Source organism: Mus pahari, chromosome 22 (assembly GCF_900095145.1).
Source record: "Mus pahari chromosome 22, PAHARI_EIJ_v1.1, whole genome shotgun sequence".
NCBI lineage: Eukaryota > Metazoa > Chordata > Mammalia > Rodentia > Muridae > Mus > Mus pahari.
The window spans coordinates 47,762,895-47,779,702 of NC_034611.1; the positions used below are offsets into that span (position 1 = coordinate 47,762,895).

The window sequence follows — 16,808 nt, forward strand, 5'->3', positions numbered from 1 at the left end:
CCACACCGCCTTCCTCACCCCTCTGCCCAACTCCCTCTGTTCACCCTAGCTCCTTTTCCTACTTTAAACTCAAATTTCTTTACGCTTGGGCGTCCATGTGGAACAATGGGAAGAGAAGCGTTGTTAAGAATATGTAGAACTTGTCCCTCCCCCCCCCCACAAACACCCAGACCCCTCTCCTGCTCTATTCTGGGGCTTAGGTACTCCGAGCCTCAGTTTACAGTTCTAACTGCTCTGCATGGCCTCATAGATATCTAAATCCGTCTCTGAGAACTGGCGAAGAATAAGGTGAGAGAATTTTCTCAGGCCTTTGTCACCAAATCTCCCAAGAACCCCCTCCCCCTCTTCACCCCCAGATTACCCCCATCCACCCCCGCTCCCTCCAGCACAGATGGGCCTGGGAGACAGTAACGTGGGCGCCAAGCTCCGTGTCTGCTGGAGCGGCGGCTTCCGCTGGCGACCGCCTCCGCAGGCCCGCCTGCTCCCAGTATCAGGGACACTGGGGCTGAGATTTAATGATTTACTAGGGGGTTGGGGGGCCAGAGATGACAGTGTATGAGGGTGTTAAGAAGGAGGATCATGAAAGGCTGGGGTAAAAGATTAAAGGGGGAACTATGAAATTGCAGATTATGGAAGCAGGGAATTGAATTAAGAATTAAAACAAAAGGCGGGAGGTGGAGGGGGGAGTAAGAAAGATAGAGAACAGGGCAGAAATTTGGGGTAAGGGAAGACCAGCTATCACTGGGGGTAAGAAAAAGGACGGGGGCGGGGCGCGGGCAGCGAGGGGGAGAAGATGGAAGGTTAGTTTAACACGAGGCTGAACTGGACACTGCGGACTCCTGCGCGAGCCGGTGTGAAAGGACTGGAGATGGAGGGTAATCCGGACACCTCAGGAAGGTGTTGCCAGTTCCTAGCGCAGAGGGCAATCACGGAGGGGGGGGGGGCACTTAGAATCTCAGCTCCATCCGGCTCTGGTTTGTGTTACAGTTAAACCATGGCAGGTCAATCCCAGGTCAAGACAAGGCAAAGCTAACCCAGGCCAGGTCAAGTTGGATCACAGTTTGATAGAAGACGAGTAAGAAGGGATGAGCTTTGGGCACTGGTCCAGAGACTACACCTCCCCTAAAGTGCACTCTTTTCTCTCCTCCCTCCCTCCCCCCCCCCCCTTTTCTCTCTCTCTCTCCCTCCCTCCCTCCCTCCCTCCCCCCCCCCTCCTTTTCCTCTCCTTCGACTCGAAAGAATGCCTGGTGTCACCGACAACTGATGAGTGCAGTTTTCCTAATAGGTTGTCTTTGAGGTTGCCCTCGTTCCAGAAGGTTCTCCCTGGACTCAGGCGGTGGCCAGAATGTCTCACCTTCTCACACTGGAGACTGGACTAATATAGTTGCCCCCACTGGCTTGGGTCGAAATCACAGGGACCAGCCAATAAAATCAAAGGGCGCCTGGAGTTGCCTCCCTATGTTCTTTTCACCAATAACACGACGAGATGGAGAAGAGGTGTGGTTGATTGATCCCAGAGGGCACCAATCACACCCACACCAATCACTGCCCGGAATGTGTGCGCGTGTGGCCGGGTGACAGGGGCGGAGAAGAGGTGGCTATCACCCGGACGCTCGTTGAGAGGTATCCAATCACAGCAGAGTCTGAGCTGAGTGACGGACAGACCGTGCAATGGGAAGCGCGGAGGCGGAGCCGTGGGGGCGGGCTCCCGGTCCCGCTGTCTGCGGCCGGCGGGCAGGCGACTCCTGTCCCGAGTGGAGGCGGCGGAGCCGGAGCCGGGGGAGGGGGCAGCGGATGATAGAAGGACCGCGGCGGCGCCCGCAGCTCCTCACCGGTGAGGGCGCTGAGCGAGGACTCGGGGGTCCCGGGAGTGGGGCGTCGAGAAGAGAGGTCCTGCCTGGTATGGGGGGTTGGGACACCGTGGGCCCGTAGTCTCCTCTGCCGTAGGGGTGAGGGGCCTGGGAGCTCGGGGTCTGCCAAGTGCTGGGTGTCTGCGACAAGGGTCGGGTTGGGTCGGGTCGGATTGGGTTGCGCCGGGCGGAGACGTTTCTGAGCAGGCCCGCCAGCCAGCTGGGGTGACATCACCGACCCCCTCCCCCGCGCGAACCCCCTTCCTTCCTCTCCCTGCCGCGCCTTTTGTCCGGGCCAGGCTCGGCTCGGCCCCGCCCCTCCCCGCCCATCTGCGGGGGAGGAGACTCCCCGTCAGTGACTTCATTGAGTAGGTTCTTGGGGATTGGGCTTGGGTCCTCCCCAGAGAGGCGAGGAGCTCACTGACTCTCGGCCCTCACTATCACACCTGTCACAGGTACACACGCTGCCACTCAACAGCTACACACTGTCACTGCCAGCCTCACTGTCACACAGCCGCACAGGCGCTCACATCATTCAGCCAGACACGGCTGCACCTGAGAGCAGGTGGCCACTGGATCCTCTCTCTGCACTCTACTCCTGGGGATCCGGTCCAGCTCCCTGGGCACGAGACAGGCCTCCCTGGGTCACGGCCTCTGGGAATCTGAGGAGGTGGCTTCCAGAGCTACAGCGTCCCCGAGCAGGCTCCGGTGGAGCGATCAGAGGTGAGGGGCTTGGCTGGGCATGTTTAAGCGCACAGTGCTGTCCTGCCCACCGCCAGCAGCACCCCCACTGCAGGCTCGAGGAGCTTTCCGGAGCTTCCCACACTTCTGGGGAGAAGACTTCTTAGCCAGCTTGATGTTTAAAATTCAGCTGGAGCCCTTAAAACTTCGAGCGTGGACGCTGAATGGGTTTGTAAAGTTTCGGTAAGTCCCTCCTGAGAAGGGCACTCATACCCATGCCAAGTCAGATTCTCCACACCAGCCATTCCCTGCATTGCCTCCTTCCTTCCTCCCTGTCATCCTCATCTCCCCCTGGTAGGTGCATGAGTCCCCTTGACCTCACCTGTACTTTTGAATGAATTGTACCCCATGTCATTCATCTCTCTCTCAAACTCATGTTTCCACAAATATCTCCAATATTTCAGCTCGTAGGTTCTCCCTCCCAACCCATCAGTAGCCTGTGGTCCACTTCAGCCTTTTCCTTTTGTCATCTCTCATCCCTGTCCGTCAGACCCTGTCTCCTCCCTGTACTTGACGGTCCCTCTTGCTATCTGTCCTCATTTTTTTTTTTTTCATCCCCAGCTCTACCTTGACATACTCATTCTTCATCAAAGGCAGAGCCATGCCTTGGGGCTCCTTTGTCATCCTACCACGTGGCTCGTGGGGAGGGAGAGGGAAGGAGGGTGGAAAGAAGGAGGGAAAGGAGGCAGGTCCTGAGAGTTTGCCCTGTGTCTGTAGAGGCAAGAGAATTATGGGTCTAGAGCAGCCAGCAGGTGGGTGGCAGAGGGAGCTGGCCATGGTGGTGAAGAGGTAATGAAGGTGGGTTGGTAAGCTGGGCCGCTCGCCCTCTGGGCACCCTGTTGCTGTTCTAGGTTTCTTCCCATCCTGGGGGAGAGAAAGTGTGGGCTGAGGCAAAGATGGCAGACCACCCATCTCCCTCTCAGACTGCTTTTAATGCCGTTTCCGAAAATGGCTGCCCTCCTCCAGGCGCTCTTTCCTCTCTGCCTCCCCCGACTCCAGTCTCCCCCACAGGCGTGACATGCCAGTGTGGGGACATGGGGGAGTACCCGCCTTTATGGTGCCTTCTCTTTGTCAGAGTGAGGTGGCTTCCAGTACCGTGAGTCAACCTAGCCACCTGCCCCAGGCAGGGGCTAAGGTCACTCACTCTCCCTGCCTGTCTGGGGCCCCCTAACTGTCACAGCCCTCGCTCCTGCCAGGACGCCTTGTTCACTTTACTACTGTGAAGTAGTCAGGGGCAGAAAAGCAGGCCTCAGCTCTGGCTGCCAGGACATTGTTAGAAAGGCTCTGGTTCTCCCTGTTTTAACGAGGGTTGGCTACACCTCAAAAAGGCTAAAGGATGGCACGTGGCCACTCCTTCATGTCCCCTCCCTTCATATCCTCCGCAGGCCCGCTGATGGGAGCAGGTTAAGAGTGTAGGAACCCTGGCCTGATGTCCTTCAGCCCCACTTAGGGGTATTAGCCTAGCATGGAGTCAGATCCTAAAATGTAAGGGTAGGTAGAGGAGGGGCTTACAGCAAAGACATTTAGGACACGGAGGTCGGTGTCCATCTGTCCCCCTAGGCTTTAAGAAGGCTGTTTCTCTAATGCTTTTGTTCACCACCTCTGGTGCTTAGGCAGCGCAGACAAGTAGTCGCACTTCAGTGTGTAAATACTGGGAAATGAGTAAAGGCAGCGTTACCCGGGCTGGGGGAGAGACAGTGTCCCCTGCTAACAAGGGTGTTAGAAACAGCCGTTTCCAAAGGCGTGAGTCACTCTGTGATCTGAGTCACGTGTGAGGCTTACCATAGTCTGGGGGGCAAGGGCAGAGAGATCTGGGGTACCCCACTTCAGCTGTCTGGAGCCTGTTCCTCACCCTAGGCTCCTGCCCCAGCTGTCCTGAGCCCGGGCATCATGCCTGAGGTGTGGCGTAGGAGAGACTGAAGCTCAGGTGACCTCACTCAGTGCACTGACCTTCGCCAGCTTCTGTGTGTGTCTGTCAGTCCACGGTGCCATTTCGCTCAGAAGGGCCTCTGGGGGGTCCTCAGGCTGGCCCGAGAGCCTGGGCCTCTCTGCCTAGCCCCAAGAAGTAGGCCACACTCTTCAGCCAGAAGCTGAGAAAAGCATCATGGAATGGTTCATGTCAGAACCGGAAGACATCATCTAGCCCAAAACTTTCATTTTACAGATGGGGAGACAGAGGCCCAGAGAATAGGCATGACCTACTGAAGGTCACACGGGGAGTCACTTAAGGACTACAGGATCATCAGGAGTGGGGCTGGGCTGTAGCGAGCAGGGCATCAAAAATTGGCCCTGGGCTCTTTCAGAAATAAGGAGCCCAGCACCGGTCCAGTGGCTGTGATGGGAAAAGATTATTACAAGATTCTTGGGATCCCGTCTGGGGCCAACGAGGATGAGATCAAGAAAGCCTATCGGAAGATGGCCTTGAAGTACCACCCGGACAAGAACAAAGAGCCCAACGCTGAGGAGAAGTTTAAGGAGATTGCTGAAGCCTACGATGTGCTGAGTGACCCTAAGAAGCGGAGCCTGTACGACCAGTATGGCGAGGAAGGTAAGGAGGCACAGAGCGCCAGACCCCTGTTTGTTTGTCTGGAGCCCTGGATGAGCCGGTTCTCGGTTCTCCGTAGCAGCAGCGTTGAGGGAGACAAGTTCCCTCACTCACTACCTGGCCTCGACTCGCTCTCCTCCCCACCACACTCTTCTCCCTCCCTTGTCCCCTTCTGGCCCTAGAGAGGCCTGGAGACTGTGCCAGAGGCCTCCTCCTCCCCCTCCTCCCACCTTCTTCCCTTCCCAGCCTTATTAGTCCTGCCCGAAGTTCCCCGCTGCTTCATTGGCTGATCAGAAAGGTTGGAGAGAGAGGGAGAGCCTGGGACTCTCCGAGGACGGCATTTACATTCATCAGCATAAAATGTCTGGCCCCTGACTAGCCAGCGAATTAACTCCTAGAGGCCTGAGTGGAACCGGTTGTTGCCACCACCCCCAGTCCCCCCTTAGGACGGCAGAGGAAGTGGCAGGGGTCCAGGAGTGGAAGGGGAGATGTTGCTGGCATCTTACCCTCTCCCTGGGGCAGCTGGTGGCCCTGCACAGGACAGGCAGCAGGAAAGGCCCAAATAAAGTCCCTAGGAGGGTGGCTCCTCCCAGCACATCCCACAGGCATGATGCAGCTGCTAATTCTGGGCCTGCCCCTCGGGGCGCCTGCCACCCGCCAGCCATGGGCACCTGTCAGGCTATATTAAGAGACATTGTCACAGCTGAGGACTCTCCTTCCTGGGAAGAGCTGTCCTTCCTCCTCTCTTTCATTGTCCCCTTCGCTCTCCCCAGTCTACCCTCAGAATGAACCAGGCTAAAGGCATGTACTATACCCGATTAAGTGCAGGGGCTCAAGAGAATGTTCTTTGTGTCCCCTCTTCATATTGTGTCCTGGTCGTCTCTGCCCCTCTCCTCCCTGTGCCCCATCTTCCCAGCCCTGCCCCCCATTTAGTCTCCATGCTGCGAGCTCATCCCGTTTTTCCCTGATTATTCCCAGACTTGTCAGTTCTCAGAGAGACCAGGCACCTGCTCAAATCCCGGCTAAGCTGGGAGGATGGGAAGTTTTGGGAGTGGGAAAGTAGGGAAGCAGTGCAGGCACCACGCCCCCGTGTGGCCAGACTCAGAACTGCAGTCCCTCCTGAAAGAAGCCCAACCTTTGCTTAGGAAGATGGGAGAAGCTACCCGGAAACTTCCTCCCAACCCCAATCACGACCAAGCCCAAGTGAAGACAACACCCAGACTCGGACCCTAGGCCTAGACACTGAGTTCTGGGATAGATGAAGTGCACTGTGACCCAGGGAAAGCCTCTGGGGCTGGAGGAAGGAGAAGTCAGTTATATTGCCGTCCACCCTGCCTCTTCCTCAACAGCCAGCCAGAATCATTGTACACAGTCTGTGCAGCACTGGCTTGGCTTGGGACAAGTTGTTCCCTGCTTGAAGTGGGGTGGGTGGTGGGGCAGGACTCCCCACAGTGAGAATCACCCCCTGTTGTCATCGATCCAGCCTCCCGCTCCCTCACTAAGCCCTGCCTAGCTTTTTGTACTTGCTTCACAGCTGCCCTTCAACAGGGAGAAAGAGCAGATCCACACACACACCCAAGTCTTAAGAAAGGGGTTAAGAGGCAGCTGCCACGAGCCCCGGAGTGCCTGCGCCTTACATGGCCTCTCTAATGAAACCCAAATCTGTCCTTGTGGCCCCATGAAATAAGAAAATCATTTAAGCCCAGGTTCCCGAGGCAAATTGAAATTTTAGATAAAAGGCCTCACAAAAGGCTAAGAATGTAGCCTAGTGCTAGAGCACACGCCTAGAGCAGCACACAGCCCTAGGTCCCGCCCCAGCACTAAATAAGCAAGTACACTTCAGTGAGAGGGGCCCTTCCTCTAGCCTGGACCCCACCCCTGAATCTCCAGGCTCCTGATCAGTCTGTGTTAACCCTATCCACATCCTTCCTGCAACGCCACCAAACAGCCGCCATCAAAGCGCCATCCAGAAACCCGAGTCCCTCAGACAAGAGGGAGCAGCTGGGCTCATCCGTTGCGTGGTGCCGTTGACTTGCTCCACATTAAATGGGATGCAGGGCTGGTATGGTGTTACTCTGGGACACTGGTCCATTATCGTCTATGTCTGTACAATACGTGAATGACAGTCCCTGATACTATAATACTAGATCACAATATGCAAATGAAGTGATTGATATTTTTTTCTAGAAAAAAAATAGCTCATCATTTCCATGTCAATGAGTTTTCTTGATAACTCTTGATTTCCAGTTTGAGCAAACTGTAGGAAGAGATGAAGCAGAGTTGAAGTAGGGCCTCCTCCTAAACTGTGTCCACACTTAATTCAGGACAGCTCACTGATTAGCCTCCTCTGTGGCCAAACCCTGGCTTGTCTCATAGAGATTTGGGAGTCAGGTGTGGCCTGTCATGTAATACGAGACCAACAACCCAACCTTTCTGGGGCATCTTTGCACTGTGAGTGGGAATGATTACATAACGTAAGTCACATTTTCTAAGTCTCCGGGTCCTGGCTTTCCCACGTATGGGTTAACTCAGCTTGACGGACTCTCAGGATGCAGCTTGTCTTGGTTTGATTTTTGAGACAAGGTCTCAGTATACAGCCCAGATGAGCCTAAAACTCTCAATCCTCCTACCCAGACTTTAGAGCATGTTGAGATTAATAGACACGCAACACCATGCCACGTACACATTCCTAAGTATAGATGCAACTGAGTAGAAATTAATCCCGTCCAAAGCCTTTCTTGTTCTGTTGTGTGGTCCTCTCTAGGGGCTAGAGACCCGCTTACTCGCCTCAGCCTGGGAGCCAGCATTCAGTGGCAGAGAGAAGGGACTGGGGTGGGGCGAGGATGAGCCACACTGCCCCTAACTTCTCGTCCCCTTTAGGCCTCAAGACCGGCGGTGGTTCCTCAGGTGGCTCCGGCGGCTCCTTTCACTACACCTTTCATGGGGACCCTCATGCCACCTTTGCTTCCTTCTTTGGTGGCTCCAACCCCTTCGATATCTTCTTTGCCAGCAGCCGCTCCACTCGGCCCTTCAGTGGCTTTGATCCCGACGACATGGATGTGGATGAAGATGAGGACCCATTCGGTGCTTTTGGCCGCTTTGGCTTCAATGGGCTGAGTAGGGGTCCAAGGCGAGCCCCAGAGCCACTGTACCCCCGGCGCAAGGTACAGGACCCCCCTGTGGTGCATGAGCTGCGGGTGTCCCTGGAGGAGATCTACCATGGCTCCACCAAGCGCATGAAGATCACAAGGCGGCGCCTTAACCCTGATGGGCGAACTGTGCGTACCGAGGACAAAATCCTGCACATTGTCATCAAACGAGGCTGGAAGGAAGGTACCAAGATCACCTTCCCCAAAGAGGGCGACGCCACGCCCGACAACATCCCAGCCGACATTGTCTTCGTGCTCAAAGACAAGCCTCATGCACACTTCCGCCGAGATGGCACCAACGTGCTCTACAGTGCCCTCATCAGCCTCAAGGAGGTGTGTGTGTGTGTGTGTGTGTGTGTGCGCGCGCGCGCGTGCGTGCGTGTGTCTGTCTGTCTGTCTGTTGGAGGGTGATAGGAAGCATTTCCTTCCTGCCTGCCATGTTCTTTTCCCGTGTACATAATTTTCCTCCGTCTCCACTCTGCCTACTTTTCCCTCACTCTACTTTGTTTTTTTCCCAGGCACTGTGTGGTTGCACCGTGAACATTCCCACCATTGATGGCCGAGTGATCCCTTTACCCTGCAATGATGTTATCAAGCCAGGCACCGTGAAAAGACTCCGTGGGGAGGGACTTCCCTTCCCCAAGGTGCCCACTCAGCGGGGAGACCTCATTGTTGAGTTCAAAGTTCGATTCCCAGACAGATTAACCCCACAGACACGGCAGATCCTTAAGCAGCACCTGCCCTGCTCCTAGGCTCTGCCCCGGCCAGTCTGGAGTCCACCACAGCAATACCCCCACACTCACCCCATCTCATGTGGACCCGGCTGGGTGTCCCCTGGACACTGGCACTTTCTAAAATGCAAAGCCACTGATTTCCAGGAGAATGTTCCTGTCCTGACCCCTCTCGGAGCTGGGCTGCTTTGGGGGAATGGGAGGGCGGTGGGGAAAGCTAGCCCAGACCAGGGGTCAATTTTCTGTCACGTGCTTTGAATCCAGTTCCCATTGCAGTGGCTAGAGAGTGACTTGAGAGCTACTCGGAGCTATAGCTTCCTTGTCCTGCCTGTAAATAGCACGTCCTCCTCCTCCCTGTGAGCCTTGCTAACACCTTCCCTCTCCCTTCCCTTTGGCTTCCTCCTGTTTCTGGAGAAAGAGGGCAGAAAGGACAGCGCTTCCGGCCCCACCCCGGGCCTGAGCTGGCCGAGGCTGCTGCACAAGTGTCCGTGCACATGGAGCATTTGCCGAAATGGTCTGTGTCTCTCCGGGAGACAAGACAGGACAGGAGAAAGGAAGGGAAGGCCCATTACCTGTGAACAAGGCTGTCCTTTGAGCACGAGACACTTTTCATTTGGGGCAGGGAAGTGAGCCAACACTCAGGGGCCTCCCCAACAGCTGCCCTGCCCACACCCCACAGAGTTGGAGGATCTGTCCCCCTCAGCTGCTCTGGGGAGTGTTCAAGGGTGGAGAGAAGAAAAAAGGGGCTGAACCATCCCAGCTAAGAGGTGGGGCAGGACCCATCTCCCAGCCCTCATCAGGAAGGAAAAGGGCTTTGGGGTCAGGTGGCAGCTGTTCCCCACCAAGAGATTCAGGATCACAGGTTTCTCCCCAAACCTCTGAACTCAGGGCCTAGCCACCCCAGACTTCCAAGCCCCACCTTGTGATGTGTGAAGCGACTTCTTTCTTACTTTTCTTGGAGGCTGTGTTGGAAGTGTCCAGCCCCTCTCTGCCTGTGTGACCCCACCCCACTCCACCCCACCCCACCCCACAGTTGTATAAAAGTCGAATAGTGAAGGAGCTGGGAGAAAACTGCTTCAGCTGGTCCTGGGGTGGGGTCCTTAGGTTTTCTCACTTTGACAAGCCCCTGAATGTTTTTATAGTAGTTTTTTGTATTTTTTTGTAATGACAGTATTATGAAAAAAATAAAGTATTTTAAAAATATAGCCTCTGCGCAGAAGCAGTAATGCTGGTGCAGGCAGGAACACAGAGCCACTGTCAGCCTCCTCCCAGGGTCCTGGTCACCCCAGGAAAGCCAGTCAATCTCAGTATATGCCAAGGCTCACCCCTTCTTCCTATAAGCTCTGACTTCTTGGAATTCCAGAACATATACCCCAAACATCAACACTAGAAGCCACAGCCCAGCTGCCTACGAAAAAGATACCCTTGACTGTGAGAAAGAGGGTCCAGCCCCTTCAGAAGCTGTCAATATGAGAGCTAACACACTTGTCTGAACGTTCTCTTTGAATTAGAGACAGTGTACTCCTTGCGGGACACGGAGGACTGATGAGAATAGGCACACTCCCAAAAATAAAGTCTGGCTACCAAGTGGGCTGGAGAGATGGCTCAGCAGTTAAGAGCACTTCCTGTTCTTACAGAGAAGCCAAGTTCAGTTCCCAGGACACATCAGGCAGCTCACAACTGCTCATGGGGATCCAACAAGTCCAGCCTCATCAAGAGAGCCTGCACTCATGCACATGCATTTACAAATAAAAAAAAATTGAATTTTTTTTCAAAGTTTGGGCACAAAGAATATAGATAGAGCATGGTGACAGGGCCTGACTGGAGGCCTGGGCTCCCTGATGGACATGAAACATAGTTCCTGCTCCTTGAACCATACCATCTTCTGGGGTTGTCTGTCCTGGTATCTCACCCACCTGTCCCTGCCAGACAACTCTGACTGGTGGGTCTGGGTGGGAAAGAACCCCGTGGTTACAGAAATGGCTACCTTCAAGTACACCAGCCACACTGCTGGAGAGAGACCCAAGACAGCCTTGAGACCACAATGATGGCTGCCCTCCGGTGAACCTTGGGCTTCTCAGGACCTTTCTGACTCACTCTTCATCCTGAGGCAGAGACAGTGACAAAGGCTCCTGCCCTCTGACATGAGGCTCTTCCTCCTGCTCCCAAACCAGGGGATCTGGTTCACAAAGAGATCGGCTATGGGTGAGGTGGATCCCACCCTACCTGATCCTACCCTTTTGTCCTGTGCACTGGGAATTCTAGAGTGATCTCACTCACTTGAAGTTAAATATTGTCTTGTGTCTTCCCTGAGACCCACAACCTCAAGATCCGGGTGTTCCGAACCAGTGTTCTCTTCTGGCCTCGGTGGACACACAGGACCTAGGAAACTGTCCTGTCTCCATGTTTGCACTGAACACACCCTTCTAGGCCCATGAGTCCCTGAGATCTCAGAAACCAAGCTATGTGAGGCCAGATAAGCTGCTGCTGCAGTGTGTGTGCGTGTGTGTGTGTCCATACACACACGTAACTAGAAGGGGGAAGCGAGAGAGGAGAAAGGGGAGTAGAGGAGGAACTTTATGAAAATAAAGAAACTAGGGAGTGTTTCCTGGTGGGCCTTCAGATTTTCTTCCCTGGCCAAGTTTGGGAGGACAGGAAGGAGGAAGGAAAGGAGGTAGGTTGAGTTTGTAAAGACAGAGATCCCATGGCAATCATTTGTCTGTTGTGCATGACAATGTCTTTAGACTTGGCTACCTGGATCTTAAGTCACCTTAGTCACTCAGTCTCTCGTCATTTCTCAGCTGTCAGGACATCTAACTGTGACTTGGGAGATCCTTGGACCTCACCTCTCCTCAGCCTCTTCTGGGCTTCGAGTGAATTTCCGAATCTCTCATATCCATCTAAAGAGAAGACTGAAAGGCTGTCCCTTTCCGTGATGAGCCCTCCTCCAGCCTCTCTTCATCTTCGGTTCTGAGTACTGCCCCTCCACAGCGGCAGTCTGGTGTCTGGTACCCTGTCAGCATTCACATGCTGCTGGGTAACTCTAGACTGCCCCTTGTCCCCACTGACACAGTTTATCCATGTTATCAGGAGAAGAAAGTTCTCTTTCTTGAATTGAGGGTCCTCTTGGAGTCCACAACCCATAGATCTCTCGAGCCTCTCCAGACTTTTGTTTGTTTGGTTGGTTTGGTTTTTTTCAAGACAGGGTTTCTCTGTATAGCCCTGGCTGTCCTGGAACTCACTCTGTAGACCAGGCTGGCCTTAAACTCAGAAATCCGCCTGCCTCTGCCTCCCAAGTGCTGGGATTACAGGCGTGAACCACCACGCCCAGCTCTCTTTTTTGCTTACAGATGAGGGGATAGGTGCTAGAGATCAAACCCAGGGCCATAAACCCTCCAGGCAAATGCTGTCCCACTTAACTATACACACCCTTATCCTTCGGACTGGATTTTGCTTTTCTTCAGACAAGCTTTCCCTACAGCCCTGGCTATCCAGGACCTCACTATGTAGAGCAGGCTAGCTTCAAGCTTCCTGCCTTTGCTCCCTAAGTGTGTGGCACTGCCCCTAGCAATGGGGTTGATTTTTTAAAAAATTTTTTTGAAGATTTATTTATTTATTATATGTAAGTACACTATAGCTGTCTTCAGACACTCCAGACGAGGGTCAGATCGTATAACAGATGGTTGTGAGCCACCATGTGGTTGCTGGGATTTGAACTCAGGACCTTTGGAAGAACATTTGTTGCTCTTACCTGCTGAACCATCTCTCCACCCCCCCTTTTTATCTTTTTAAAAGTTAATCTTTTTTATTTTATTTTTTATGCACACTTGTGTCTTGCCTACTTGTATGTCTGTGTGATGGTATCAGATATTGGAGTTACAGACAGTGGTGAGCTGCCATGTGGGTGCTGGGAATTGAATCCAGGTTCTCTGGAAGAGCAGTCAGTACTTTTAACCACTGAGCCATTTCTCCAGCTCCAGGACTGAATTTTTATGATCATATTCATCAATCCATCTAGGGGTTTCTTTTCAGGATCTGAACAATGTCCATTTAGCTCTCCCTAAAACAAAGGCTGAGAAGGGAGGCAAGAGAAGGCCCACAGCTGGGCCTGCATCACCTGAATAGTTCTACAGATGCAAGCACCCTAACAAGCAAGCCCTACCTCTCTCCTAATTCCAGTCATATTATTTTGGCTTTTGGTGCATGCTTAATGCTTGAGTCAGGCAAGGAAAGCTTCCAAGAGATGTTATGGATTCAGTGAGAAGACTAAAGTTAAAGTTCCCAAGCAGCTATAAGATTTTCAGGGGTGGGGCTGAAGATACGGCTCAGCAGCTAAGAGCACTGGCCGGTCTTTCTGAGGATACAGGTTCAAGTTCCAGCATCTGTAGGCTGGCTCACAATTGCCTGTAGCTTCAATGTGGGTGACTGCACACCCTCTTCTGGCTTTTTGAGGAACTGCATAAATGTGGTGCACAATCATGCCCGTAAGGATGCCTGCGGGATGGTAGTGGTACAAACATTTTTCTTTTTCTTTTTCTTTTTTTTTTTTTTTTTTGGTTTTTCGAGACAGGGTTTCTCTGTATAGCTCTGGCTGTCCTGGAACTCACTTTGTAGACCAGGCTGGCCTGGAACTCAGAAATCTGCNTGCCTCTGCCTCCCAAGTGCTGGGATTAAAGGCGTGCACCACCACACCCGGCTTGGTACAAACATTTAATTTCAGCACTCGGGAGGCAGAAGCAGTCGAATCTCTGAGTTGGAGGCCAGCCTGGTCTACAGAGTGAGTTCCAGGACAGCCAGGGCTACACAGAGAAACCCTGTCTTGAAAAACCAAAGGGATGGGGGAGATGAAAAAAAAAAAAACATAAAGAGAAGTTTTAAATCAACAAATAGAAACCTTGCAGATGAAAAAAACAATTGAATGAAATTTTTGATAGTAATATAAGTAGATTAGGAAGACATAAAAATCAGCAAACAAAGATAGGTCAAAGGGATTATTCAATTTGAGGAACAGAGAGAGAAAGAAGAATAAAGGTGAAGAAAGCCTTTAAGACCTGCAAAACACAATAATGGAAGCACCAGAAATAGGAGAGAAAGGGGTAAAAATGTATAAAAGCCTGGGTTTGATACCCTAGCATCCAGAGATGAATGGGGGGAGGGGAGAAGAGAAAGAAGAGGAGATGAATTGACTGAAAACTCCCCAGATTTGATGAGAGACCTTATTAATCTGTAAACCAGAAGGTTCTGTGATGAAGATCATTGTTAAGTGCTGACCTCAAGTGTGAAAAGCTCTGTTCAATCTCAGCATAAAAAAAAGAAGAAGAAAAGATTCCAAGTGGATGTGTGGGACAATAAGAAGAACCACAGCTGGACAGATCCCATCAAACTCTAGTGAGATTAAGAGCTGGCTGTAATCAGAAGCCGTGCGGATCAGAAAGACCTGGAGATACAATCAAAGCGTTGGAGGGGAAATTCTATACCCAGAACAACTAGCAGTCACAAACGGAGGCAGCGCGCTGGTGCATCCCTGCATCCCTACAACGAGGAGACTGAGGCAGGAAGGTCATGAGTCAGAGTCCATGTTGGGTAGACATCAGGTTTGAGGAGAAGTCTGGAGGATGGTGCAGCTGAAACCAGACACTGACAGAAACGGTCGCCAGGCTAGGGCGCACGCCTTCGATCCCAGCACTCGGGAGGCAGAGGCAGGCGGGTATCTGAGTTCGAGGCCAGCCTGGTCTACAGAATGAGTTCCAGGACAGCTGGATCTACACAGTGAGACTCTGTTTCAAACAAAACACGAAAGGAGAAATCAAGATATCCCTAGATAAAGACTGAGAAAATTCATCATCGGCAAATCTGCCCTAAAATTCCTAAAAGGTAGTCCTTCAGGCTGATATAAAGGAAACGACAACTCTGCATGAAGAAATAAAGAGACCTAGTAAAAGTCACTATACAGATAAAGATAAAAGTGTATATAAATATATTTTCTTGCATTTTTTAAATCTTACCCCACGTGACAGCTCAGAAAGTCTCTAACTCCAGTCCCAGGAGAACCAATGCCCTCTTCAGCTCTCTTGGGCACTGCACACTGCAGGTAAAACACCCATACTCATAAAATTAAATGTTAAAAAAAATTTAAAAGGTTCCTGTATAAATCAATGTTTATAAATATGAGCCAATGGATGCACATTCTAAAAAATATTTTATGTCCCAAAAGAACATACATATATGCACATACACATACACATGAACCCACACATGTGCAAACATGCATTCATATATAATACACATATAAAAGTGGAAAATACAAAATTAAAATAGATAAATTTAAAAGAAGAGAGACGTTAAGCTCTGCATAGATAATGAGAAAGGTGCTGGGCTGGAGAGATGGCTCAGAGGTTAAAAGCATTGTCTGCTCTTCCAGAGGTCCTGAGTTCAATTCCCAGCAACCACATGGAGGCTTATAACCATCTATAATGTGATCTGATGCCCTCTTCTGGCATGCAGGTGTACTGCAGGCAGAGTGCTGTATACATAATAAATCTTGAGAGAGAGAGAGAGAGAGAGAGAGACAGACAGACAGACAGACAGACAGACAGACAGACAGAGAGGGACAGAGAGAGAGAGAGAGAGAGGTGCCCAGAGGGCAACATCCCAGCCATCACAGAGCCTACTTGTGAAAACCTCACTTGACAGGAGTGAGCCTGGACCAAGGATGCCACTGAAGGGGCTTGCTGGAAAATAACTGCTTAGCATGTGTGTTTCTAAACTTAGTTCCAAGCTACCCAGAGAACTGTAGCTGTGACAAATATCAAACAGGCAGCAGAGTTGGCAGCGAGGAAATACAAGCTTCAAAGAAAAGTGCCTAGTAGCAGAGACCCTGTTGGAACAGCTGAAGGGAATCGGGGCTAACAAAAGAACAAGGACCCATCAGATCTCTGGGCAAGCCAGATGGCTCAGTGGGTAAAGGAGCTGGCTGCCCAAACTGACAACCTGAGTTTAACGCCTGGGATCCTCATGGTAAAAGGAGGACAAATTCCTGCAAATTGTTCTCCTACCTCCACGTAGACTGAAGTAAATAAATAGATGCAATTAAATAGTGTTCATTTCAAAGGTAGATGTGTACAGAGATTAGTGACAGTCCATGGACAAGGGCAAAGTGGCCTTTGTGACAGAGGTAGAGACTACTGTTCTTACACTGAGTGAGAGATGAGCAGGGAAGCCCACTAACAAGAAGGTGAAGGCAGAGGTAGAGTGTGGCATGGGGAGTGGGGTCTGTGGAGGATCCCCAGACCTCTATGGCTTCTACATCTATGTGGTTTCTATCCTGTGTATCTGACAGGTTCATAAATAGGCTGCTGTTGAACAAGATCACATAAAGAAACTGTAGATTGGTTGTCGAGAGTGTCTGCAAGAAGGATGGAAGCCGGGGCTGGTGAGATGGCTCGGCGGGTAAGAGCACCAACTGTGCTCTTACATATAATAAATAAATAAATCTTTAAAAACATTAAAAAAAAAAAAAGGATGGAAGCCAATAGTGACAGAAGGCTCAGGTGGTGGAGCTGTGGGAACCTGGGGACACTGCAGGGGCAGAGCTTTGAGAACCTGGGGACACTGCAGGGGCAGAGCTGTGGGGGCCTGGGGACACTGCAGAAGCAGAGCTGTGAGAACCTGGGGACACTGCAGAGGCAGAGCTGTGAGAACCTGGGGACACTGCAGGGGCAGAGCTGTGGGAACCTGGGGACACTGCAGGGGCAGAGCTGTGGGAGCCTGGAGACACTACAGGGGCAGTGCT

At 51.9% G+C, this 16,808-nt stretch overlaps 1 protein-coding gene across 4 annotated transcripts; it reads left to right on the top strand.

The window, feature by feature from the left end:
• Positions 1–1,643: 1,643 nt before the first annotated feature.
• Positions 1,644–10,223, top strand: Dnajb5 (DnaJ heat shock protein family (Hsp40) member B5). Of its 4 annotated transcripts, none has more exons than XM_021221978.1 (5): positions 1,644–1,834; positions 2,633–2,774; positions 4,895–5,139; positions 8,017–8,618; positions 8,804–10,223. In XM_021221978.1, exons 1-5 carry the CDS (start codon positions 1,672–1,674, stop codon positions 9,035–9,037), a joined length of 1,386 nt encoding a protein of 461 aa, XP_021077637.1. In that variant the 5' UTR covers positions 1,644–1,671; the 3' UTR covers positions 9,038–10,223. The 4 variants fall into 4 exon arrangements, with proteins under 4 accessions (XP_021077637.1, XP_029389216.1, XP_021077641.1 ...); XM_029533356.1 differs by having other exon boundaries at positions 1,697–1,834; positions 2,306–2,774; XM_021221982.2 differs by lacking the exon at positions 2,633–2,774 and having other exon boundaries at positions 1,703–1,834; positions 8,804–10,220.
• Positions 10,224–16,808: the final 6,585 nt, after the last annotated feature.

Excerpts from the sequence above, each read along its gene's own strand:
- Dnajb5 (XM_021221978.1), top strand. The coding sequence starts at position 1,672 with ATGGGAAGCGCGGAGGCGGAGCCGTGGGGGCGGGCTCCCGGTCCCGCT. Across the intron at positions 1,835-2,632 it reads GCGCCCGCAGCTCCTCACCG|CACCCCCACTGCAGGCTCGA; the intron begins GTGAGGGCGCTG and ends CACCGCCAGCAG. Across the intron at positions 8,619-8,803 it reads CCCTCATCAGCCTCAAGGAG|GCACTGTGTGGTTGCACCGT; the intron begins GTGTGTGTGTGT and ends TTTTTTTCCCAG.